This window comes from Malaclemys terrapin, chromosome 9 (genome assembly GCF_027887155.1).
Source record: "Malaclemys terrapin pileata isolate rMalTer1 chromosome 9, rMalTer1.hap1, whole genome shotgun sequence".
Classification (NCBI taxonomy): Eukaryota; Metazoa; Chordata; order Testudines; family Emydidae; genus Malaclemys; species Malaclemys terrapin.
The window spans coordinates 73697856-73724711 of record NC_071513.1 but is presented as its reverse complement, the minus strand read 5'-3'; the positions used below and the strand labels follow the sequence as shown (position 1 = coordinate 73724711).

At 40.2% G+C, this 26856-nt stretch overlaps 1 protein-coding gene across 1 annotated transcript; it reads right to left on the bottom strand.

Moving 5' to 3' along the window:
• GRK7 (G protein-coupled receptor kinase 7) lies at positions 1-26856 on the bottom strand. Its single transcript, XM_054038931.1, has 4 exons — positions 26254-26856; positions 25367-25804; positions 6346-6617; positions 1-779 (listed from the first exon to the last, which is right to left on the bottom strand). The coding sequence occupies exons 1-4, from the start codon at positions 26854-26856 to the stop codon at positions 437-439; spliced, it is 1656 nt and encodes a 551-aa protein (XP_053894906.1). The 3' UTR covers positions 1-436.

Genomic DNA, 26856 nt, shown 5'->3' with positions numbered 1-26856 from the left:
TTCATCATTTAAAAGCCTTTATTGAAAACTATAGAACAAAGGGAAACATTTGAATTAAGAAAAGGAGAGAGAGATCAAGAAAGGAAATGAGTGTATTATAATGGCAGACTCATTCATTTTCAGAACAAGTGCCTCCTCACCCTGTTATTGCTTTCATATTTCACATACACAGAGTGATGGAGTGCTATCCTTCTATGCTTCCTAAAATAAACCTGATTCTTCATCTTGATAGCTTCCAACACAATAAATAGATTATTTCTGTTGCTAGAACAAAGTAGTAGAATGTCTATTCAGCTTGTGCTCCTACTTGTCCTGTTGAGGTCATATTTTAGGTTGATCGGTTCTTGTTAAACAGCTTAGCTGAGTTTTTGAAACACTGTTAGAATTTGGAAAGTTGTGTGGTACATTTTCACCCTTTTTGTTAATGATGTGATATTTATAACAACAAACAAACTCCTGACTTGGCTTCACCTCCGTTTGCACATCCCCCAGTAGCTACTCTGTTAGGATCATTCAGTTCTTCGAACAGTCCTGTTTCAATAATTTCTTCCTGCCATGGTATAGGGACAGCACCTGTCGCAAATTTCTTGAAGAATTGCTTATCTTTGTCATCAAACTCAATCCCCCGGATTTCAGAGAAGTCAGCAATGTCTGCAACATCTTTGGCATAGACAACTGATGGATCTGGCACAAAAGGGGGGTCTATGAGGCCTGCCTCCAGCCTGTGGAAGTTAATTGTTTTGAAGAAAGCATGTTTTCTTGGATCATCGTCACTGCTCCTGAAATAAAGCAAGAGATTGTCAATCAAAACTGTGATGTGTTAGCTAGCCAATGAGGGTGAACTATATATATAAAACAGAGAGAGCCCCAAAGCTGAATTATAGCTCCAGATGTGGACACTCCTAGATTTTGGGAAAGTACAACTGCACAACTTGGGTCTATTGTAATTTTAAATGGGTTTCATTAAACCATCTCTTTGCATGTTCTTTCAAAAGCCAAGGGTTGTTAGCTGCATAACGGGATCAAGATATTTTGTACTTTTCAGCTAGAGAAGTCAGGTTTTCAGTGGAACTGAAGCTAAGGAGGGGGAAATATTGGGACTATTGTGAACAACAAAAGCCCAGATAACTTGCTTTATTTTAGGTAAAATAAGAATTCCAGGAAACTGTAGTAGGTGGTTCAATGGGTAATACACTCAGCTGTCAACTCTGGAAACAGTGATTTCAGTGTGAAACTGGTGACAAGTAAAACTGATATTTGAGGTCTCATCTGAAATGCATATTGGTCCAAAGTGCACACGCACAAAAAAAATCACACAAAGCCCAATACAAAAGCCCTTATTCTCATGAGTATTTCTTATTCACATAAGTAGCCCCACTTAGCTCAATGGGGCTATTCATGTAAGGTCTACTCAAATGAGCAAGAGTTTGCAGGATCAGATCCAGAGACTGGTATGCTAGCAAAAGACTGCAAGCACATTTCCTAGCACCTTCACACCCAATGACCCTCTATAGCTAAAGCTATCCTAGTCCCTTACTACTAGGAACATAAACATTAATAAAACTCACCCAAGAATTAAAAATAAAATGAATCAAACATTTTTTAGACTTTAAAATAAGTATATCTTGGAAAGAATAACTGCAGTCCATGCAATGGGCTGAATTAAGGTTCTCTTCTCTTGAAGGAGAAACAGGAACACATGAACTATTGCAATGTGGGCCCACATTCAGATCCCAAGATGACCCCCAGGACAGGAATAATCTGAGTCTCAAGGGTACAATCAAAACATACTATGATCTTTGATGTAGGCCCTGTCCTAGAATGTGCCACTTTTGCAACTTTAGCTGTGGGGAATGTGCAAAGAGTGACCTTTGAGGCCAGGTCTATACTAGGAAATTAGGTTGGTATAACTATGTCGCTCAGGGGTGTGAAAAATCCACACCCATTAGTGACACAGTTAAATCGACCTAATCCCTGCTGTAGACAGTGTTAAGTTTTCCCATCAACAGAGCTATGGCTTCTAGGGGAGGTGGATTAACTATAGTGACCTGAGAAGCCCTCCTGTTGCTGTAGGTAGCATCTTCATTGAAGTGCTACAGCAGTGCAGCTGCACCGGTGCAGGGTTTAACATGTAGACCTGCCCTGAGTTTTGGAGAAGCTACGAACAGGGAGGAAAATTGCATTCTTCTTTTCCTGTACATATGGATGATACAGCTTGGACTGGGTCCTACGTGAGGTAAAGGAGTATGAAGAACTAAGCTATCATTACAATGCCGGGGAAATAGATTTGTCTCTATTCCTTGGCCTCAGTAAATTGCAATGTTGTTAATGGGTTGCAGTTTTCTGATCACACTTTTATACAAAGTTGTATACTAAATAAAGACCACGCTTTCACACATTCACAGTGCACTATGGGATAATACTGAAGAACAGGATGTTCTATGGACATGACTCCCTACAACAAGGTTAAAAGAAAGAGATAATGCAAATTTCTGTTAAAGCCAATCATCTTCATTAATGTGCAAAAGCACCATTACTTAGTGACTAGATGCAGCCTTAGGCCTATGTGACTATAGAAAGTCCTGCTCTGCCAAGGGCCTGCACCATGCACACGTAACAGACCCTCCAGCTTGAACAGCATCTTTAATTCCCTTTGCACTGCTTCCCGTTCCCTAACTGCTCACTCCTGCTCAGAAAACTGCACTTTAGTTTCACTTCCTGGCACCCTAATTCATGTAAGCAGGTCTCCAGAGGCCACAGTCTTGTAAACAAATGTGATCAGGGAGCATTGCCATAGCCTGAGAAGCATCAGAGGCCAGATGGGCCTCAAAGGTACACAGAGATGGTGTTACCCATCAAGAAGTGGCAAGGGAGATGTATACTACAGCGATGAGCACAGTAGGAAAACACAGATTAGATCAACAGGGCTTATGTTATTTTTGCATAGGGTCTTGCAAAACCCAGCCAGCTCAGTTAGTGACACACAAACACTGGTACAGCTGTGGAGCCTGAAGTCAATTGCTGACTGTCTTTATTAGCCTGAAGTGCATTAGAGCTGCAGATCAGATAATAGGAACTCACAGATTTGTGACTCTAGCAGCTCAGTCAGTCACCCTATGGAGTTACTGGGTGATTTCATACTCAGCATATTCATGCAGACTTTATTTTATTTTGCTTTTCTATAACATGCTATTAAAAGCATCAGAACTTGGTGTAGGTTCCACAATGGATTACTGCAGTGTTTCCCCCTTCTGATGTAATATATTTTCTTTTGATACCATCAGGAATACATCTTTTTTTTTTTTAAATATGAAGCTACAGGAATGCCATCTAAAGGCACCTACTAATACGGTGCTTCTTCTACCTAGCCATGACCCCTTCCTGTGTGAATCTGATGTTTGCATAACTGTGACAGAAAAAGTGAATGAGCTTGTCTAACTTCTCTCAAGTTAACATTCCTCAATGAACTATTTCACTGTTCCATGGGACAGCAGGAAGAGGGGTGAGCAAGTTCCAAAGGAGAGAAAGTGGAATCAGAGAATGGAGAGAAAGGTGTTAATCTCTCCAGAATAAGCCAACAACATCGAGTCTTGAATACAAAATTTAGAACATTTTCAAAAGGTCAGGTATGCAAATTAAAGCTGCCCTTGAGCAGCTTTAACTTATGCAACAGGCACTTATGTAGATAACCCAAGGTCTGATTGACCTTAGCAGAATTACAAGGCTAATCTTTACATAAGGATGAGCTGTTCTTGAACAATATCTCCAGTGTAATAGGCAGAGACAGGTGGTTTTTTTTAACATCATGTACAGAAAGCCTGGACTTCTCCTTGCCCATTTCTCATTAAACTGTGTATTGAAGGGAGGGTAAGAAAAAATGGGACATTATGTTAATGGATTCCATTGTGTCCCTCCCTCAATACTTCAAGGTACCACTACAGATTACAGTTGTAGGCTGTTCCATGCTTATGTATTTTAATAACTTGTCCCCTTTCCTCTCCCCCATGTGTCATAAAACACAGGCTATGTTGCTCCATCTGTAGTTCTACTTGGTAGAAATTTTGGTGGGGAAAAGTGCCCCCAAAAACGTGAAGCAGCACCAAACAGCAAAGAAAGTAGAGGCAGCATATTTTGAAAAATCAAAGTGGCAGAATGAAAAACCTCAACACAAATAACTGTCTTGAGGTGCTTCTCCCACTCACCACTAAGGGCTAATGTAACATTAAGTAGGCAGATAGATGGTTTTGTGGTGAAAGCACGTGACCAGAATTGTGGTTCCATTAGGAGAGCGGTCTATTCCTAGCTCTTCCACAGACTTGCTGTATGACATTGAACAACTCACTCAGACTCTAAAGCCTCAGTTTCCCCAACTTTTAAGTTAGGGTAATAACACTTACTTCACAGGGGTGTTGTAAGGCTAAATGTATGAAAAGCACACTGAGATTTCAGATGGAATGCTCTAAGTGAAGTGTATTACTATTATTGTGCTAAACCAGAGAATTTCTGTCATCTGTGTTGCAAGATAATTTGTTGCTGAATAGTATCTACAGTTTTCATTCAGTGCTAGAATTGTCAGCTTCCTTATAACGACAAAAAAAGGGGAATCACAGCCTCTGTTCACATTTGAAATCCCCACAGAAATACAGTATGTGGCTGATCAAACCATGACCATATCATATCGGTATGCAAAGATGTGTATTTTGGACATTCTTCTGTCAAAAAGCTGTGTAGCTATTACACTTGCCCTGCTGGAGAGAAGATTCATGTGATAAAATGATACACACATCCCTACTAAATCCTTGGAAAAATCAAATGGTTTTCACTTGTACATTAGATATAAAACACTGTTATATGATCTTCTATGCCATTCTTCAATGTGTTTTCAAATATCTCTAGGTTCTTTGTAAACTCAGTCTGACAAATTAATATTATTAATAAATAATATTAATTATACATCTTCACATTAAGCCCCTCCATTGCAAATAGGAGTTTTATATTCATTGCAAGCATTATCAGTGTCACAACGTGGCATTCAGATTAACACTGAATACTGCATAGAGAGCAATCTGGACTATTGGCAAATAACAAGTTTTACAAAATAGAACCCACTAATTTATTCTAATTACCATATGTTTCACAAATTTAACTGTACTGGTTACTGAATACTACATTTTATTGCTAAACAAGTAATAGAGACCATATTTCCTAGCTTCCTAAACACCATGCTGTAATAAAAGTTTTAAGGCAAAATGTGCAATCTTTACACAGAAAAGTCTCCCAGTAATTTCAACGGATTTCCCTGTATTTTTGTGTAGTATACACATAAAATGTGAAATGACTGTCTTAAATGAGTCTGTTCATCTACTTTTTGGTAGGTTCTCAATCACATTATATTGGAAAACTTAACTACTTGAATTGGTAGATAAATTTACAATCATGTTTGATGAAAGTTACTATGTGTTCTAAATTTAGCTACCATCAATTTCCTTTATATCTTATTACAGTTTACTTATATGTCTCATAGATTGTCTTGTATTTATTCTGTCTTGACAGTAAGGCTATTGAATCTTTCACCATGTCTCACTACAACGGTATTTGAAAAGTTAAATATTTTAATGTTTAGCTTTCCAATTACCTTATTATTCAAAGAATCTTTAGAATTGCTGACTCAGGGCCAAATCCAGCAGTCCTTTCAAAGGCAAAACTCTCATTAAGGCTGCAAATGGAATTTTTGTCTAATAAGGATGTAGGTCCAAGTGTACTCTCCCTTACAAATACCGTTGGGATGATGGCAGGAGGCCCAGGAAACTCTATGGGTTTCCATGAAATTGGCCTGTCAGTGAGAGGGGTTAGGATACCTGTTGTAGGAAACACATGGTTCAGCTTTCCAACCCTGATACCTGCAGGCTTATTGGGGGTTGTCCCTTCATGCTGCTGCTCTGGAACCCTGACAGCACAGTTCCTACAAGAGTCACACTGACATAGACCAAGCATTCTGCACTCAAGTAGCATTAACTTAGATGCAGATATACACTAGAATATTCACTGTCTAGAGGGAAGAGAATGCTATGGAAGGGGCTCCTCCCATTCCTCAAAACCCTACAAAGCTCCAAAAGAGGAGCTTCTATGGATTTCTGGGGAGGTAATGGGGATTGACACCACAGAGGCAACATTCCTCTGTTTCCATGCTCTCCCACGAGAGATCTGCTACAGCAAGATCACTTCCATTCATGGAAGTGGAAAGGAAGATTGGGGTCTTTTAGAAACCTTAGGATTTGGCCTCCATTTGTATGAAATAATGATTGCATCACTGATCTAGGCTTAAACATGGGAAATAATCCATACCTGCTTCCTAAACGGTCCTCTGATTTCTTGGCCAAGAACAGCCTGCAAATATCTTTTGTTTCCGCTGTGAAGTTGGCATGTTCAAATTTCACCTCATCTTCCAAGGTTCTTTTTTTCACTTCATCCTTATTGACCTTTTCTTTGAAATCCTTGAATGGAGTTCGACCCGCAACCATCTCATAAATACTACATCCCATAGCAAACCAGTCCACGGGGTAGGAGTAATTCTCTTCCTTCAGGATTTCAGGAGCCATATAACCATTAGTCCCAGCCTATGGCAATCAAACATATATGTTTACTAGACAATGGCAATAATGAAATACATAGGAGTAAGTACATTTTAGTCTCCTACAGTTAATTACATCAAGCCGCAAAATGTACTTGAAGGTATCAGTAGCAAACATGACAGAATTGTGCTTATAGAAACTACAGATGACATTCTATAGATGGGCATCTATGTAATATCCATATAACAGCTTTGGCACATGATTGAATTATTTCTGTTGGTTAAATATCTTTCAATATGGAAACCTTTAAAATATGATCTGCAAAGGAAAAATGTGGATTGGTCCCATTTTTGCATGATGTATAAAGAAAGCCTGAGAGGTTTTGTTTAAAAAAAAAAAATTCTTTCTGCTTTATTTTTTTCTTTCACATTAGAAATTCAGGCCTTATCTACCTTGTTTTCCTGGAAGACTATGAAGAACTGAGGAACAGAAGGTACAGCACATCACAAGAAACCAGGGAACTGAAAACTGATTAACTATTAACATCTATTTGACTTAACCATTTGGGAAAAATCCTTTCCTTAATAAGGATTTACCACCACTCAGAGGCGATGCATGGAGGAGGGCATGAGGGGATCCCGTGCCCCCCTTCGATTTCTGCCAGGGATTATATTTATATAATATATATATAATTATATATATATAGTTTTTGCGGGGAGTGGGTTCAAAATACATCCCACCCACACTACCAACAGCAACACATTACCTCTGCCATTCCCATCCCTTCAATTAACAGCAAAGAATGCTCTCAACCCACATCTCTGAGTCATCTAAGTAGTTTCCTTGCAAAAACAGGAAAGAAAACATTAAATTTTCCTGATATTTTAAGGTTCAAAAAGCAACAACAAAATAATACCTTCAGGTCTTCTTTAAAATTCATTATGAAACACAAAAGGAAACAGATCCAGTTCCCCCTTCCAGGTCCCTTGTAAGCAATGCACCAACAAGTGAGCCTTGCTTGACTATTGAGTGGTATTCTGCATTCAGGTTGGGGAGAATTAAGGAGTCAGCATTAGCTAGTTGCAGCACATAACTCTGAACTAAGAAAACTCATAGATATAGGACAAACTGACCATGCCCTATGGCTATAACTACAATCCTCCTATTGCAACATCTGTATCACTCAGACTGTAGGGCAGGCAAAGTAGAATTCCAAATGAGTTCTACTGGATTTCTGGTAAGTTGATTTCCTTGAGAGGAGGAAATCACTCTTTATCTACACTGCCAAGGTATTACCATCATTAGTATAGATAAGGCTCCCACAATCAGACCCATTTTTACCCCTGTATTAGTTATACCTGTTATCTAGCAGGTTTAACTAGCAGAATGGTAAAAGTGCCAAAAGTCACTTGAACTTTTTCTATGCCTTTTTGAACTGATGGGAATCTTTCTTCTTTTTCTTTTTAGTATAGACATGGTCTTGGTGCAAAATCCAATTGACAGTTGTTCAAGATTATGGTTGCTATTAGTACCAGAGTTCTACTGTTGGCTGAGGGAGTCACTCTGAGCCAAAACAGAAGTGCCTCAGGAAAGGATAACTGAAATAATAGCTCATTTGGGGCACACAAAGGAATTTGTGAGTGGTACAATTAAACACATGCACAGGCAGCTTCAGTTTGAGCCGTGGGAAGACTATTACTCCTTCAGGTTTAGGCACGATGTTCTTTGTCAGTTTTTCAACCCCCTATAAACCTCAGCTCCTGCCAATGTATGTATATATATATATATATATATCTCCCATAATATGGCTAGGCCAGGCCATTGTTTACAAAAGGTAGGAGTAGATGAAATACCCTTCCTTTTCCTTGCTAGTAACTATTCTCATTTAGAGACATGGGGCCAAATCATCCCCTTTGCTGACAGGCAGGAGGGAGATGAGAGCACAACTATCAGCCAGATGTGGCCAGTAAGCACAGAAAGGAAGAATGGAGCCAAAGTGGCATTGTCTCTCTTGTTGACTCATCAAGTCCACAGAAGTTACTCTGCTTTGTAGAGTTATAGGGGGTGGACGGAGCTCTCAGTCTGACATTTCCCTCTAGGCAATCTGCACTATTTGTGTTGGATTTTCCCACTGGAATTTGATTCTGCCCCAGGGAGAGTTAAAATCTTATTCATGGCTACTCCTCCATTCAGAAAGGGGGCATTGTCTAACTGTGGACCAGAAACCCAGAGTCATGCTATCTCGAGGAAAGATGAGGGACCAGGAAGAAGTACAGAGAGGCTGATTTCTGAACAAATGCCCTAATGTGAGGGTAGGACTGGAGTCCCTGTGAATGGTGGGCAGCTCCATGATCAGAAAGCATAAATGGTGTGGCTATCTTCATGTCTACAGACCCACAAGAGGTAGTATGGTAGGAACTATGCATAGCCTCTGAGGTACTTTTTCCTTGTCTTGTTTTTTAGCATTCTCAGTTTGATTAGGCCAGAGGTGAAGTTGATTTAGTGAGTGATACCCTAAAGAGCTGGTGAGCCACTTCATCATCAAATGGAGTCACAGAGAGCAACACAATAATCACAGTGTTACATCCTGGCATTGTGTTTCTGTTAAGACATTGCTGTGCTGGAATTCAGGCTCATCACATGCTGAACAATATCAAGACACACATGACATAGCACTGTCAGAATGTCATTCCTTGATCATCAGTGTGGGTCACTGCAACTCCATTAAGCAATACTTTCTCTCTTTCACCCCTCTCTTTTCCCTTCCCCAGCACGGCTTGAAGGGGTGGTTGCCAGGTGCCTTTAGCCTATTTGATATGCATAAACGGCATAACTGTGTTAGTCATGCAACATAGGAGGTGGCTTTGACTGATGTGGCACTCATGCTCCTCGAGCTCAGGCAAAGCAAGGGGAGCTCCAGTCGTACCCATAGATTAAAAAGAACCGTCACACTGGGTCCAATAGGTGCATCATTGTTTCAGTGAAAATTAGGGATGGATCAGCCAGGTGATGGTTGGGGTCAGATTAGGTTTAGGTGAGAGATCAGGATTTGGATTAAAGGCTGAATCAGGGGTAGAGTCTGAGGTTCTAATGTAATGGAACTGTAATTCTGTGAGCTGTTATGAAAATTCAGCTCAAAGTGAGGGAAGTCTTGCAAGATCTGCTATTCTCATGAGGTTTCCACCATTGTATCCAAAATCTTGAGAGCCACTTCTCACAAAATTTCAGCAGAATTTGAACTCAAATTGAAAAGAACCCAGGTTCTCGTTCTAGACCTGGCCCAGAGTCCAAAATAAAGGAATAAGTTAAAATGTCAGAGTTCAAATCCAGCTTCCCACCCTCTGAAATTCAAAAGGGATTCAGATTTGACCATTCTCTGGTGGAATATATTTGTTACAAATGGCAATCCTATTGTTTGATATATAGATACTGACCCATATGCCTAAGAAACCGGGGGGGAGGAAGAAACAGAGTAAATCTCACTACAATTTCAACCAGCACAGGAACTGGCAAGCAGAGGGACAAATGGAATTTAGATTTCTCTGTCTTCTCCTATATAGCTAAAGGTCTGGGCAAAAAGTTTTTATTGAAGGGAAAGGGCTATAAAACCACAAGCACTTAGCTATGTAAACAACTGAGCAGTAAATAAGGAAAACAGGAAGGGATGTGCTGAAATAAGAAGATGCAGGGTGTTGTCAGGAAACACACTGACCAGAACAATTCAGTGCCCTGAACTGGCAGAGCAAACATCTTTCAAGTGAAGATTTAGCTATATTTCTTGGGATAGGATTGGATTGGAGGAAACCTGGAATTTGCACAGTCTTTACTCTTATATGTAAGAATCAGTACATGTCAAAAGGTGACAATTAAAAAATGACATAACTAGTACAGTAAACTTCTTGCAGCAGCACAAAAGACTGAGACCAAAATGACTCAGGACTCTTTCCCCCAGCATAGCAAAGGTATATCGAAGCATATTCTCATCTTGATACACTGAGTTTTTAACTGCACAACTCTTTGTAATTGTAATGGGATTTGGGTGGCTAAAAGATAGTGATTTAAGCTGAGAATATATCCGCTGATCTCCAAAGCAGGAGACAGAGAAAGCCATTTATCTTGCTCCCGTCTAGGTCAAAGAAAACAGGAAGGTATCTTACATTGACTTAATAATATAAAAGTGAGAACAGGATGGGAAGCAAGAAAATTAAAATGCACTGGAAGAAGGGAATGGCGGTGGCAAGTGCACATTACTGAAGGCGGTTCAATTTTCCAACATTGAGATTTTGATCCTGGTTCACTGTGGAATATTTGACTCCATTAAACTAATGAGGATATCTCCCAATACAGATATTATTTGTGCTCTTAAGTTTATTACTGCTGTATTTCAGAAGTTAAAAATTCCTCAGAAGTCATTGTTTCTATAATGACTTGCAGACTTTATTGTTTTCACTTGGTACAAACTGCAAACAGATTTAAAAAGAGATTTTTATTAATTGGAAAAGTATTTTGTAACTAAAGATTTATCAATATTAGGACAAATTCTATTGTGTGACTGGAAACAGGTGTAGTAAATGCAACCTCAAACAGTTACATTACTGTATTGCCAAAACACTGTTAATATGCTCCAGTCTTGCCTGAGACTTGTCCTCTCTTTTGTGCCACAGTATTCCTGCTAAGAGCATATGGGCCATTGTCTAGTCAGGAAGACCATGTATGTGGGCACATAAACATGCAGACCAACCCCTGCATCAGCTAGGCATGTCTCATTAGGCACTTTCAGAAAAAAATAATGGAGGACCCACAGCATATGGTGTCGCCACAATTTTTTGGAAGAGGCAAAATCCAGGCAGTCCATGTGCCTCTTTCTCTGCCTGTGGTTCTTCTGGCATGCAGCTAGAGTCCAATGCCAACCATTCTGTGCTTCCATTCATCTCTGTCATGGAAACCTTTTATCTGAATTGTAGAGGGTGAGTAAGATGCTTTATTTTTTCTACTTTGTTCAAATGCTTGCATTACAGTGAATTTTAATGTTATTATTTTAAGTGGGACTTTTAAAGCAATTTCTGTCTTCTTTTTTTTATTTAAAGAGGAACAGCCAGAAATATAAAATCAAAGTCAATGACCAAATTCTGCTGTCAGACATATGAATCACACTGATGGGCACCCCATACATAAATACCAGGGTAAAATGTGGCTCTAGAATTGATACCAAAAGGGCAAATCCAGCCACCAGACACACAAGGAATTTCAATTAAGGGCAATAGGTATTTTGAAAATGGATTGACAACAAGACATAGTTGAACTGATGTAAGGAGCACGCTGAAGAGAGAAAACTCCTTTTTAAAATTTTATTTTGTGTATTTTTAAAAAGCCACCTTATTTTTTAATGTGTTCTCATAACACAAGACTTAACTCTGGGAGTCATCACATGCACTCAAGTCACACTGGAGCCAAAGGAGCTTAGCACATTGTGAGGGCTTTCAGCAGGACTGGGCTTAAAATTTAAATGCTTATACACTGACCATACTGTCCTGAAAAAGGTAAAGTACTAGTAATGCCCTGGGTAAAACACTGTGGCATCTGGGCTCTTAGCAAATAGGGTAGGGGAAAAAACACAATATAACTCTGCAGTTTCCATCAGCACAGGAACTGGCAAACAGAGGTGAAAAAATGGGATTTCTTTCTCTCTACCTTTCCCCATAGATATGTACAAAACAAATTCAGTCAACATCATAAGCCAAACAGCAAAGCAAATCAGAACATCTCTCTTTTGTTTGCCATGGCACAAGAACTGTTGAACAGGGGAGGAAAACCAAGCTGAGTTTAGCTCTATCAGCTCTTTCCTGGGGCTCAGTTCTTCTTTCCTCCAAGGGGTGCCACTGACTGCTTTGTTCTCTTTCCCAGCTGTTCTTCTGCTCCTTCAGCAGTGACCTTACCAGACGTTGGAGGAATGTAGCAATAGACCACAGGAAGCAGTTGATAGCTCTAAATTTCAAGATATTTTTTCTGCATATGAGTTCCTGGGCCCCAGACAGGGAAAGAGAATAACTGATCTTTCTTTGCCATTAATTTAATAATGGTAATTTGAATTGCAACTGTGAGGAGGAATGGAGAAAAACTTAAATGGTGATACAGAACTACAGTTCCCCATCATCCTGTTATCTTGGCAAACATTCACATTACAGCAATAATCCACTTGATCGCTTAAATAAATGGGGTGATTATTTTTAAAGCCAAGATAAAATTAGGTTTCTGTAACAAATGAAAACATTCCTTGTTTGTATCCTATAAAAAGACTTACAGAACCCAGAAGAATTTAACGCAGCTGCAATTACTGCTTAGCAAATACAAGGACTTCCTAGGGTTTGTCTACACTGCAGTAGAGAGATATGATTCCCAGAGTGGGGAGACAGACTTGTGCTAGCTCAGCTCAAGCTAGCTTACTAAAAATAGCAGTAGCTGCTTCCAATAGCAGTTTTTATCCAAGCTCTGGCATGGTCTTCCTTTGGAACTATGGGCAAGTCCTTCATCTTCTCTGCCTCAGTTCCTCCATTCATAACATAGGGATAATATTACTTCCTTACTAAAGAGGGGTGTTTTGAGAATTAATTACTTAATGGTTGTAGAATACCATGTAAGTATTATTAGTGGAAGAGAAGAATTTCAGTTTACTCTACATATACTTAAGGAGATCCTCTGGAAATGAATGCAAAAATGGTATCAGAGCTTTTAATAGCACTATGAGTGGGTGACTTACTCAGCAGAAGTCATCAAACAAATATTACAATTGTGCAGGTGTTTTCCTTCTCTGTTTACTTCGCTCAGTAGCGTAGCAGGAAATATTAGCACGTGATGATGAGTCAAATCTATGGTGCTCAGCATCCTTAACTGCCACTAAAATCTGTGGGATTTGAGGGTGCTTGCATCTTATTGGTACCACTTAGCATCAGGACTCATGTTAGAGATACAATTAAGTTAAAGTCACTCTAAATAAAGAGCCAAATTCAGCCAACACATACATGGGTACAAGCCCAGACTTCACCTGCTCCTATGCCTGTAGAGCAGGGGTGGCCAACCTGAGCCCGAGAAGGAGCCAGAATTTACCAATGTACATTGCCAAAGAGCCACAGTAATATGTCAGCAGCCCCCTGTTAGCTCCCATCCCCCTGCTCCCAGTGACTCCCGCCCACCGGCAGCCCTGCCGATCAGCGCCTCCCTGTCCCTCCTGATCAGCTGTTTCGTGGCATGCAGGAGGCTCTGGGGGGGAGGGGGAGGAGCGAGGGCATGGCAGGCTCTAGGGAGAAGGTGGGAAGGGGTGGAGTGGGGGCAGGACCTGTGGCAGAGCCAGGGGTTGAGCAGTGAACACCCCCGGCACATTGGAAAGTTGGTGCCTGTAGCTCCAGCCCCTATACAAGGTGCCTATACAAGGAGCCACATATTAACTTCTGAAGAGCCGCATGTTGCTCTGGAGCCACAGGTTGGCCATCCCTGCTGTGGAGTCTGTGCCTAGTTTTGCATTTTGACAACATATTATTAATGTGTTTGGGAGTGGGGAGGAGGATGACTTTTTTTCAGTCATTTTTGGCCAGATTTTGATATCCTTAATCACACTGAGTGGAACCTTATTCTGAAAACAAAGGGACTGTTCACAATGTGATCAAGGGTACTTGGATTTTGTGAGTAGCCTACATCTACAGTACCACAGCTTATGGATTGCTCACAAAAGTATCGTGTAAACCTCATTCAGCCAAAGGCAGCCAAATCAACATTTCAAAGAAAAATACGATTGGCCAAGTATTTTAGGCCATATAACCCTTTCCCTGCCACATGCATGTTTCTGACAATATTCAGTAAATACACACAAAATGTATGCTGTGCATTCATACCATATTGATCAACAAAACTGTCAGATAGGTTCCTATATTTCACAGATAATCATATGAATTTCAAACCATTATATAAACTGCTATATGGTACTTGAAGACATCACTCCAATATACTTATGCCTCATGGTTTCCATAATAACTAATGTGCTTCAAACAACAAAGAGACTAAAATTAATAATAGTATTTATATGGTGTTTTTCATCTTCTAAGAGCTTCATAAATGTTCACTGATTAATCCTCATAACAGTCCTATGCTCTAGGTAAGGAATATTATCTTTTTTTTTTTTTTTTTTTTACTGTTTAGCAATTATGAGTGACTGTTAGGTTGGGCTCTGCAAGATCGAGCCTTTAATGCCAAAAGAGGTCCCTTTGTGCTACTCCAGTCGTGGAAGGGGGACTTAAAACTGGCCTAAAGGGGCCCAGGGGTTCTTTTGACATTAAAGAAACCTCCTGGTGATCACCTGCTCTCCTCCACTGTATAGGATGTGGGTCAGAAATTAGAAAGTAGGAGGCTAAAGTACTCAGCATGCTGGGGATCTTTGGCCAGTAAAAGAGCCCTTCAGCCAGGCCCAGAATTGAGGGAGACAGAAGGCTGGACAGATTCACCCTTGCTTCCCCCACTCTGCTCAGCATGACATTGACACCTCTAAGGATCAAGTCCTGATCAAGTGCTGTGAGACTCATGGATAAAGAGACAAAGTATTACACTATTATACTATCACTAACAGATGCTTTATAAGAGTGGTTCTTAACCTTTTTCCATTTGCGGAACCCTAACAAATTTGTAATGGACGTGCGGACCCTTTTGGAAATCTCAGACAGTCTGCAGACCCCCAGAGGTCCATGGATCACAGGTTAAAAACTACTGTTCTATGGTAATGACAACCTTTTGTGGACCCCTTAGACATAGGTTGCAGACCCCCAGGGGTCCGCAAACAACAGGTTGAGAACTACTGCTTTATACCATCTAGCAGGATCCATTTTTTAAAAAAAATAGCAAAATCCCACTAGTGAAAGAGTAAACTGAATGTATCAGAGAGCTATGATGAAATCAGTGCTGGTTTTGAAAGTATTAAATAGTAGTAATATATAAAATAATCACTTTGTTGCTAATTCTGAACAAATGCTTAGCTGTCACTTTAAAAGCACAAAGGAAGAGTAACTTCTACAGAATCTTAACCAACAGGATTGGTGTGTACTAATGAACAAAGATCAGCAGTATCAGAACTGGCTAAGTTATTTTTCATTTCAGAATTGTGACCCCTTACCCACCAGTTCTTAGCTGTCTTGAAATGAAACCGCAAGTTTCAGGAACGTCTAAATAGCTTTTCTTTTGTTTTCCTAAGAAACCTAATCTTACAAAAAACAAACATACAGGAGGGCAAAGGGACATTTTGAATATGATTTTAACCAAAACATGTTTTTCCTATTCAAATATTATGATGTCCTTCAAATATATAAAACAGCACAGGAAAACTGTTAAGAAGCCTATATACACATCTTAAGGGGCTTTGCTTTTATGATTACTATAATGTCAATAGAATCCCTTGAAGTGTTTGCATAACTTTATTGCTCACAGTTATCAGTGTAGCATTTAACCTCTCCCTCTCTGGCTTGCATGTGTTGTTGCCTGCAGACTGTATGGTCCCTGCTTGTCTGGGCCTGATCCTGCTTTCTTCACAGAACCATCCCACCCCAGAAGCGTGGGCCTTGTCCCATTACCCATTTAGCAAGGAGGGTGGGCTCTGCAATTAGCCCCAACCATCCTGGTCCCCTTTCTTCATTTCCTTTGTCTCTTGTTGCTCTGAGGTGGTCATTCTGCAAAGTAGGTCGGGATCCTTTCTGACTGAAGGCACAAGTACAGAATGTTATCTTGCAAAATTTTCTTTACACGTCTTAAGATTTGTCTGTTTCTTTGGTCACTGTTGGTGCTATTAGGGAAGAAATGCTTCTTAACAGCAGAAAGACCTTGGCCTACAAACCCACAGAAGGCTATTCCCCGAGCCTAGGGCAGGTAAGGGTGGGTACTTAAATTGACCAGGGTTTGTCCTGAGCCAAGGACGGGTCAGGGTGGGTGCCTTACGCCCCCAAGCCCAGGACGGGAAAGGATGGGGTGCCTAAATTAACCAGGTTATGCCTTGAACCTATTGTAGGGTAAAGGTGGGGTGTCCTAGATTGTGCACACACTGTTACCCGCACTAAAAGCTACAAAATAATGTTAACTTGTAAAATACTTGACTTACCTCAACAACCACACTCAGTATGGCCCAAGCCTGCTCCCACTGAAATCAATGGCAAAATTCCACTGACTTCAATGGAACATGATGTGGCCCCCTAAGATTAGGCATACTGCATATCTTAAGGCACTGAAGTTAACACCACAAGCAAAATCCTGCTCACCTTTCTTACACCAATGAATTCAGCATTATTACACATATAAATAAGATCAGCAAGACTGGGCTCCATATGCAACAATATAAGAAGTACATATGTGCAACATGGCCGAGTTACACCTGCTGTGGAAACCCTAGCCCAGGTCATCCACTCCAGTAGGAGGAAGACGAGGGAAAGAAAGTTATGTAAGGATTGCTTTGTGAAGATGCTTCCATAGTGTTCTGTCAATAAGATGCAAAAGTCTATGCTAGAGGTAATTATAAACAGTTATGGGTTTTTAAAAATTATTTATTTAATAAGTTTTAACAAGCTTATAAATCTTTGCCATATGTAAATATCAGAAACAAAACAATCATTACAACAGTTAGATTTTGTTTAAAGAGACATTATACAGGAATATAGGCAGAGACCTTTCAATTTAACAAAGTGTTACTGTATTATTGAGTGAGCATCATTATAAAACTGTGTTGTTTCCAATGAAGCATGTTTTTAATCATGACTCTTCTTGTTCACATGTAGAGCAAAATTATGTTTAACACTGTCTTTGTTAAAGGACTAACCTATTATCTAACACAATGCATTTTTCCTAGTACAGATAAAGCCTAGAGATTTGCAGGAGTGCCGCTAGACTGGTAGCTAGTGAGTGACAGCTGTAACTGGGGCAAATTCACAGTGTAGAAAAGGATTAATATTTAGCCTGCAAAGATGTTGATTTAGAGGTGTCTTCATTAAGATCTTGCTTGCTTTATAATTATGAAGGGTTATGGGTGCCAGGGGCTCCCTTGACCCTCCAGGCATTACTATCATTCACACTCTTTCCCTCCATGTTTCATAGCACATGAGGGGTTCTAGGAGTCAAACACACAGGAAAGGGAGCATAAGAATGGTCATACTGGGTCAGAGGAATGGTCCATCTAGTCTAGTATCCTGTCTTCCAACAGTGGCCAATGCCAAGTGCTTCAGAAGGAATGAACAGAACAGGCAATCATTGAGTGATCCATCCCCTGTCATCCCAGCTTCTGGCAATCAGAGGCTAGAGACACCAGAGGATGGGGTTGCATCTCTGACCATCTTGACTAATAGCCATTGGTGGACTAGCCTCCATGAACTTATCTAGTTCTTTTTTGAATCCCAGAGAAGAATCTGGGTGAAAACTAATAAAGGCAAAGGTGGCCTGTCTCTGAGGCAGTCTTTTGGGATTCAACTCTATGAGCTTGATCTATCAGTCTATTGCCTCTTACTGGGGCCTACCTTCTGCCCCTCCACTTGGGGCATACTGCTTTGCTGCCTGTCAGTGCAACTTCAGGAAAGGTGCAGCCTGTAACTGATCTTCTCAGCTGACCTGTCTCTGTTGCCAGCAATCTGAGGTAGAACAGCCTTCTTCCTGTTCACCAACCCTTCCTGTGACAGGTTTCCCTTTTTAAGTGCTCCCACTCCAGGGTGATCTAGCCTTGCAGGTGTGCCTCATTAGGACTGAACAGGCCCAGAAGAGTTTGTTGGTCTCCTCAAAGCCAGAGTGAGGGCATGTCCCTTCACAAGAGCATAAAGAAAACCAGTCAGTTCCTCCTTGTTGCCCTTCCTATTATATGAGATAAAGAGGACACTAGAAATGAAAGGGCAGTAATTTTAAAATAAATATAACACAACCCTGCTTTACACACCATATATTCAACCTGAGTAAGCTCACATGTATGCACTTCTAGATAAAAGAATGCCTAGGCAATAGGCATAGGTATATCCTGAAGACCAGCTTCAGTGCATGCTTGTTTCAATAAGGAAATTTAATATAGTGCTTATGTACTATATGCTATTTTAAATCACTCTTTACTTCTTTATTTCTAAAATGGGTGTTCTTCAAACCTGGTCATTTTTATGGATTCTACCATCCTTAATCATAAGGATGTGAATCCAGGAACCACGAAGCATCTCAGAAAAAACAAGAGTATTTCCTTCATAGGGGGAGAGATAGCTCAGTGGTTTGAGCATTGGCCTGCTAAACCCAGGATTGTGAGTTCAATCCTTGTGGGGGCCATTTAGGGATCGGGGGCAAAAAATCTGTCTGGGGATTAGTCCTGCTTTGAGCAGGGGGTTGGACTAGATGATCTCCTGAGGTCCCTTCCAACCCTGATATTCTATGATTCTATGACTGAAGTTATCTAACCGTTAAAACTAATATTAGCTATTTTAATTATTTACAACTGTCTTTAAGTAGGGGCAAGAAAATATGAATGACAAGCTAGCAAGGAGAGCCAGAGGAAATGGAGGAAACTAAGGACACGTGGATAATGTAACTCTTTATATATCCTGGCATGAAGGATTACTTAATTCACTGATCATACAAAAATGACTAAATCAGATTCAACAAACCTTTCCATACATACAAACAAAATCACCTTTGGGTTGGAAAAAAGTACATGAGCAATTATAGGGTAATTTCACTGAAGAGTTGCAAGTGCCTAAAACAGGGACGTACGATGGAAGTGCTTCCTTAAGTAGAATGCCACTACTTTCATGCGAATAACCTAACACAGTGGTTCCCAAACTTGTTCCGCCGCTTGTGCAGGGAAAGCCCCTGGTGGGCCGGGCCGGTTTGTTTACCTGCCACATCCGCAGGTTCAGCCGATCGCGGCTCCCAGTGGCTGCAGTTCGCTGCTCCAGGCCAATGGGAGCTGCTGGAAGCGGCAGCCAGTACGTCCCTCGGGCCGCGCCGCTTCTAGCAGCTCCCATTGGCCTGGAGCAGCAAACCGCAACCAGTGGGAGCCGCGATCGGCCGAACCTGCGGACGCGGCAGGTAAACAAACCGGCCCGGCTGGCCAGGCACTTTCCCTGTACAAGCAGCGGAACAAGTTTGGGAAACACTGACCTAACATGTTTTATAAAAGGGGTATTTGGGCTACTCCTGTTGATGTGTGGGTGGGAGTCTATTTATATATGAGATGCTATGAAGTTTTTATTGCCTTGAGATTGGGATGAATATATTATTCATGACTCATGAAACTGTGAGGGAGTTATGCAGAACTTCCAAAACAAGTAGTAATAAAAAATTGATAGGTCCCGTGTCTTTTGAAATGGGTTGCGAAGTTAAGTTTAGGGGAGTCTTTTATCACCCCATATATAGTGTACACTGTAGTAACTAAGGCTCCAAAGTTATGAGTTATTACAATTTAAGAATTCTTCAGACATTAAGGATATTTTACAAAAGCGAGAAGCGTTCTGAGAAAAGAAAACTCAAGGTCTAATGGCTAGATTTCTTCAATATTCTGAGGAAACTCAGAAAGGCTGCAGCTAGAAAGACTTTCCCTTTTTCCCAGTGATTGAGTGAACGAATTTAAAAAAATTATATCAAACATTAGAGATTATATAATGTGCCATATACAGTAGTGAAAAATAGGGAACTTGATGGAATTTAATATTATGAGATAGATATATAGATATAGATATAGATATAAAGGGAGGGTGATTATGAATGATACAGCTTTAGGCAAAATATTGTAAACTTTAAGGACAGGGCTTATTTTATGGGCAATCCTGGTAGGAAAAAAAAGGGGTTGTGTTCATATTGATTTCTTTTCATTTACTGACAAAGTGAAGAAGTAAGGCTTTCAGGGACATTGTAAATAAGAAGAGGGCAGCATTATCTCTTGTAAATGTAAACAAACTTGTTTGTCTTAGTGATTGGCTGAACAAGAAGTAGGACTGAGTGGACTTGTAGGATCTGAAGTTTTACATAGTTTTGTTTTTGAATGCAGATGTGTAACAAAAATAATCTACATTTGTAAGTTGCACTTTCATAACAAAGTGCTTGTATGAGGTGAACTGAAATATACTATTTTTTTTATCATTTTTACAGTGCATATATTTGTAATAAAAATAATATACACTTTGATTTCAATTACAATACAGAATACAATATATATGAAAATGTAGAAAAACATCCAAAATATTTAATAAATTTCAATTGGTATTCTATAATTTAATTGTGTGATTAAAACTGCAATTAATCGCGATTAATTTTTTTGAGTTAATCACATGAGTTAACTGCGATTAATTGACAGCCCTAATTATAATCTATCATTTAAAATGACTTTCCTCAACTTTTTCTTAAATAATCCAGTATGTTTTAATCCAGGGACAAACCGATTTTTCTGGCCACTATCAAATGCAATGTGACGACTAAAATAAAGCTCATATGCATGTTTTGTTTTCATAGTAAATATATAGTTTATGGATCAAATTAGACCATCACAAATATACACTCAGATATAACATGCAAAAATGGAAAGTTTTAGACAACCTCAACTACTGGAGTTGCTGCCAGTCACCTATAATAAAAAGTATATAGATAAATATAAGCTACTTTTCCACACATCAATCTCTTTAAACATAGATTTTAGAGAAACTGAAAGCAAAGCAAGCATATATTATATAATATAAATTGTCCCTCTCTATTCTGCAGTTGCTTTAACAAGAACTCCTGACCATTGGGAACCAGGGTTTTGCATGTTTTTGCACTGTGATAGCCAAAACATGACTAGACCTAAAAGTGCTCTAAAGCACAATTTAATAAAAGTATCTTATGGGGAAACCCCCCCCTCTAAAAAAAACTTCACATCCATACCAGTCAGGAAAACAATGCTAACAACAAAAACTAATGTTAAGTGCCTAGTCTTCAGAAGAACTGATAGTCAGCAACATTCCCATTTAAAAATAACATCTGTCTTAACCATCACTGAAATAATATCTTCATGATACATATTTAACATTCTAACACAACTAATTATTATCGACCACCTGACCAGGACAGTGATAGTGACGATGAAATGCTATGGGGAAATTAGAGAGGCTATCAAAATTAAGAACTCAATAATAGTGGGGGATTTCAATTATCTCCATATTGACTGGGAACATGTCACCTCAGGATGAAATGCAGACACAAAATTTCTCAATACTTTAAATGACTGCTTCTTGGAGCAGCTGGTATGGGAACCCACAAGGAGAGAGGCAACTCTTGATTTAGTCCTGAGTGGAGCGCAGGAGCTGGTCCAAGAGGTAACTATAACAGGACCGCTTGGAAATAGTGACCATAATATAACAACATTTAACATCCCTGTGGTGGGAAGAACACCTCAACAGCCCAACACTGTGGCATTTAATTTCAGAAAGGGGAATTATGTAAAAATGAGGGGGTTAGTTAAACAGAAATTAAAAGGTACAGTGACTAAAGTGAAATCCCTGCAAGCTGCATGGCCGCTTTTCAAAGACACCATAACAGAGGCTCAACTTAAATGTATACCCCAAATTAAAAAACACAGTAAAAGAACTAAAAAAGAGCCACGGTGGTTTAACAACCATATAAAAGAAGCAGTGAGAGATAAAAAGGCATCTTTTAAAAAGTGGAAGTCAAATCCTAGTGAGGTAAATAGAAAGGAACATAAACGCTGCCTAATTAAGTGTTAAAATGTAATAAGAAAAGCCAAAGAGGAGTTTGAAGAAAGGCTTGCCAAAAACTCAAAAGGTAATAACAAAATGCTTTTTAAGTACATCAGAAGCAGGAAGCCTGCTAAACAACCAGTGGGGCTCCTGGACGATCGAGATACAAAAGGAGCACTTAAAGATGATAAAGTCATTGCAGAGAAACTAAATGGATTCTTTGATTCAGTCTTCATTCTTCACTTTGAGGATGTTAGGGAGATTCCCAAACCTGAGCCAGCTTTTGTAGGTGACAAATCTGAGGAATTGTCACAGATTGAGGTGTCACTAGAGGAGATTTTGGAATTAATTGATAAACTTAACAGTAACAAGTCATCAGAATCAGATGGCATTCACCCAAGAGTTCTGAAAGAACTCAAATGTGAAGTTGCATAACTATTAACTATGGTTTGTACCCTGTCCTTTAAATTGGCTTCTGTACCCAGTGACTGGAAGATAGCTAATGTAATGCCAATATTAAAAAGGGCTCTAGAGGTGATCCCAGCCATTACAGATCAGTAAATCTAACGTCAGGACATAGTGTACTTAGATTTCCAGAAAGCCTTTGACAAGGTCCATCACCAAAGGCTCTTACGTAAATTAAGTTGTCATGGGATAAGAGGGAAAGTCCTTTCATGGATTGAGAACTGGTTAAAAGACAGGGAACAAAGGATAGGAATAAATGGTAAATTCTCAGAATAGAGAGGGGTAACTAGTGGTGTTCCCCAAGGGTCAGTCCTAGGACCAATCCTATTCAACTTATTCATAAATGATCTGGAGAAAGGGGTAAAAAGTGAGGTGGCAAAGTTTGCAGATGATACTAAACTGCTCAAGATAGTTAAGACCAAAGCAGACTGTGAAGAACTTCAAAAAGATCTCACAAAACTAAGTGATTGGGCAACAAAATGGCACATGAAATTTAATGTGGATAAATGTAAAGTAATGCACATTGGAAGAAATAACCCCAACTATACATACAATATGATGGGGGCTAATTTAGCTACAATGAATCAGGAAAAAGATCTTGGAGTCATCGTGGATAGTTCTCTGAAGACGTCCATGCAGTGTGCAGAGGCGGTCAAAAAAGCAAACAGGATGTTAGGAATCATTAAAAAGAAGATAGAAAATAAGATGGAGAGTATCTTATTGCCCTTATATAAATCCATGGTACGCACACATCTTGAATACTGCGTACAGATGTGGTCTCCTCATCTCAAAAAAGATATACTGGCATTAGAAAAGGTTCAGAGAAGGGCAACTAAAATGATTAGGGGTTTGGAACAGGTCTCATATGAGGAGAGATTAAAGAGGCTAGGACTTTTCAGCTTGGAAAAGAGGAGACTAAGGGGGGATATGATAGAGGTATATAAAATCATGAGTGATGTAGAGAAAGTAAATAAGGAAAAGTTATTTACTTGTTCCCATAATACAAGAAGTAAGGGCCATCAAATGAAATTAATGGACAGCAGGTTTAAAACAAATAAAAGGAAGTTCTTCTTCACACAGTGTATAGTCAACTTGTGGAACTCCTTGCCTGAGGAGGTTGTGAAGGCTAGGACTATAACAGCGTTTAAAAGAGAACTGGATAAATTCATGGAGGTTAAGTCCGTTAATGGATATTAGCCAGGATGGGTAAGGAATGATGTCCCTAGCCTCTGTTTGTCAGAGGGTGGAGACGGATGGCAGGAGAGAGATCACTTGATCATTTCCTGTTGGGTTCACGCCCTCTGGGGCACCTGGCATTGGCCACTGTCGGTAGACAGGATACTGGGCTAGATGGACCTTTGGTCTGATCCAGTATGGCCATTCTTATGTTCTTATGTTAATTATGTTTGATTTCCTCTATCTACAAAACAGATTTGTATTTTTTTTTCCTTGGGCTGAAAACTCAACAATGGACAGTTAAAAATATTAATTACAGGAAAAAGAAAGTTGGTCTTCAAAATAAAAATTTCATCTAATCTGTTCACAGCAAAACATTAAAAATGTGTTTATTTCAAGGTTGGGGGGGCGGAAGAATGATAAAGGGCCCTTTCCCCTTGACTGAGATTATGCGTATCAACATTCAATTCACTGGGAATTTGATGTGGAAATTTTAAATCCTCCAAGTACCATGTGAGTACAATGCAAACAATTATAGGCTACAGATGTAGCATCTCTAGAAGTAACTTCATAACTGCCCTTTTGTCAAATATATAATATATATGGAACATTCATTCACTCATTATATATGTCTATGTGTTCTGGCCAGCAGGAGACAAATGTGCTACATTATACAGTACACCTTTCTTGTGAACCACCATGACATTATCACTTTAAACCTGGATCAATTTGTAATCACCACAGGTAGTGCACATTCTAATTGAAGCAGCAAAAAATAGCTTCTTTACCCTTCTCTTACAGATTATACAGACCCATTACCCTTCTCTTACAGATATACACACTTTTATTTAAACTCTCACCTAGCTTTCACAGATCTTTAGACTGCAAACTCTATGGGGCAAGAACTTGTGTGTTTGACACAGTTCACTTATTGTGCAGCACCATGCATACTTAGCACAATGACCCATCAATAATACTATTAAATAAACACACAAAAATCCCCAAACAAATAGACAAGAAATGGGATAAATGCCATTCCTCTGAAATAATGGTTGGTGATTGGGGGAGGAATCACACCTTTGATTGTCTCTGATTATACTTATGATTCACTCCTGGTTAGACCCTTGATGAGGCAACGTAGCCCACGAAAAGTATAGTGCCTCTCAAATGGCTAGTTTGAGTTAAGTGCATATCCCAATAAAAAAAAAAAAACAGATCAGTTTGGTTCTTTTATTTCTGTTAGGAGACAAGTTGTGTTAACTGCACATAGCACCAAAGAGTTAATTAACCAAATCCTCTTACCACCTGTCACTTAGAATGAAATGACCACATAAGATCTTTAGTGAAGAACAAATCCTGAGGAATTAAGGCTTGTTCTCATAATACATTAGAAATAGAATGGCTTCCCTTCCTCCCTTCCCTGCACCATGAACACACACTCACCCTCTGGGTGATGGTTTTCCCCTCTTTGACTTGCACTGCCAAGCCCAAATCAGACAATCTGCAGTTGCCATTATCATCCAGGAGAACATTTTCTGGCTTCATGTCCCTGTACAGGATTCTGATGGAGTGGAGATGCAGAATCCCACAGGTGATCTGAGCCGAATAAAAGATGATCCTGTTCATTTCCAAGCCCCTCTCTCCCACATTGTAGATGTGGTATTTAAGATCCCCTCCATTCATGAGGCTCATAACAAGACACAGATGGCTCTTGCTTTCATAGGCATATGCCAGGGTGACTATGAAAGGACAGTTAACTTTCTCCAGGATCTGCTTCTCCAGCAGAGCCATCTTCTCCCCACCTTTCTTCTTCAGCCTCTTCTTATCCAGTTTCTTGCAGGCATACATCTTGCCAGTATTTTTCACCTGGATGGCACAAACCTAGAGGATCAAGATGGAAAGAGAAAGGAAGGGGCTTTACAAATACAGACTGGAGGTGAATTAAGAGCAGAGGTGGATTGGGTTTAAGGAAGCAAGATATACCTTGCCATCCTTTCAGAGGGCACTGCTAGTGATCAGCCTGACAGAGCACTGGATGGGGAGATAATGGGAGTAGGGAGTTGGTCTATTCTGCTCGGAGGGGAGCCTGTCTTATCCTAGTCCAAAGCTCTTGAGGATCCTATGGAGTTGTCAGAAGTTCCCTTTACTGACCAGCATGTGGATGCTTTGGGGCAATAAAGTGGAGAAGGGGTTACATCACACTGGTTTGCCCAAGGAGGAAGTTAGTTTTTCAAGGTCTTTAACATCTGCCTAGTCTATTGTAGGCTCTTCTCTGCATTGCCCATACCCACCCATTAGACCAGGGAAGGGATTGATGGCAGTTGCCTTACCTCTCCGAAGCCACCTTTGCCCAGCACCCGAAACTCATAGAAGTACTTCTCATTCACTGGCTGCCTCTCAAAGACTTTCCACTGCAGGAACTTGTCATAGAAGGGGGTTCTCTGGAAGTCCTGGAAGGGTTTCTCCCGGAGGAAGGCCTTGGTCTCCTCCTTGGCCAGCTGCATGATACTCTCATAGTCCTTCTCAGTGGCAGCCTGGCACTTGCTGGCCAGGTCTGAGCTCATGAAGGCTAGGTAGCCCTTGGAGCCGGACTTCAGGAAGTTGGTGACCAAGCTCTGCATGATGCTACTCTTGGCATTGTCCTCTGCCAGCTCCCAGTTGGACACCTCATCCAGGAAGTCCTTGGCCACCAGGTATTCAGGCATGGTCTCTAAGAAATCCCTAAAGAACCTTTTGCCAATGGGCTGCTGCTCGCAGATGCTCTCATACTCAGCCGGGAGGGCCTGCCTGACCTCTGTGCACTGCTCAGGCTTGGGCAGTGAGAGGCTCTTGCGCCTCCTCTGCATCTCCTTGGTGTCCCCTTCTGTGCTCTTCCTGGCCTGCAGGTATGCTGTGTTGGCAATCAGGTTGTCCAGGCCCCCCATGTCACACAT

Bases quoted from the DNA above. Each gene is read 5' to 3' on its own strand.
- GRK7 (XM_054038931.1), bottom strand. From the start codon at position 26,856: ATGTGTGACATGGGGGGCCTGGACAACCTGATTGCCAACACAGCATAC. The intron at 25,805-26,253 runs GTAAGGCAACTG...TTGATCCTCTAG, and splicing joins GCAAAGGTGGCTTCGGAGAG to GTTTGTGCCATCCAGGTGAA. The intron at 6,618-25,366 runs GTGAGTGTGTGT...TGATTGCCATAG, and splicing joins GGAAAACCATCACCCAGAGG to GCTGGGACTAATGGTTATAT.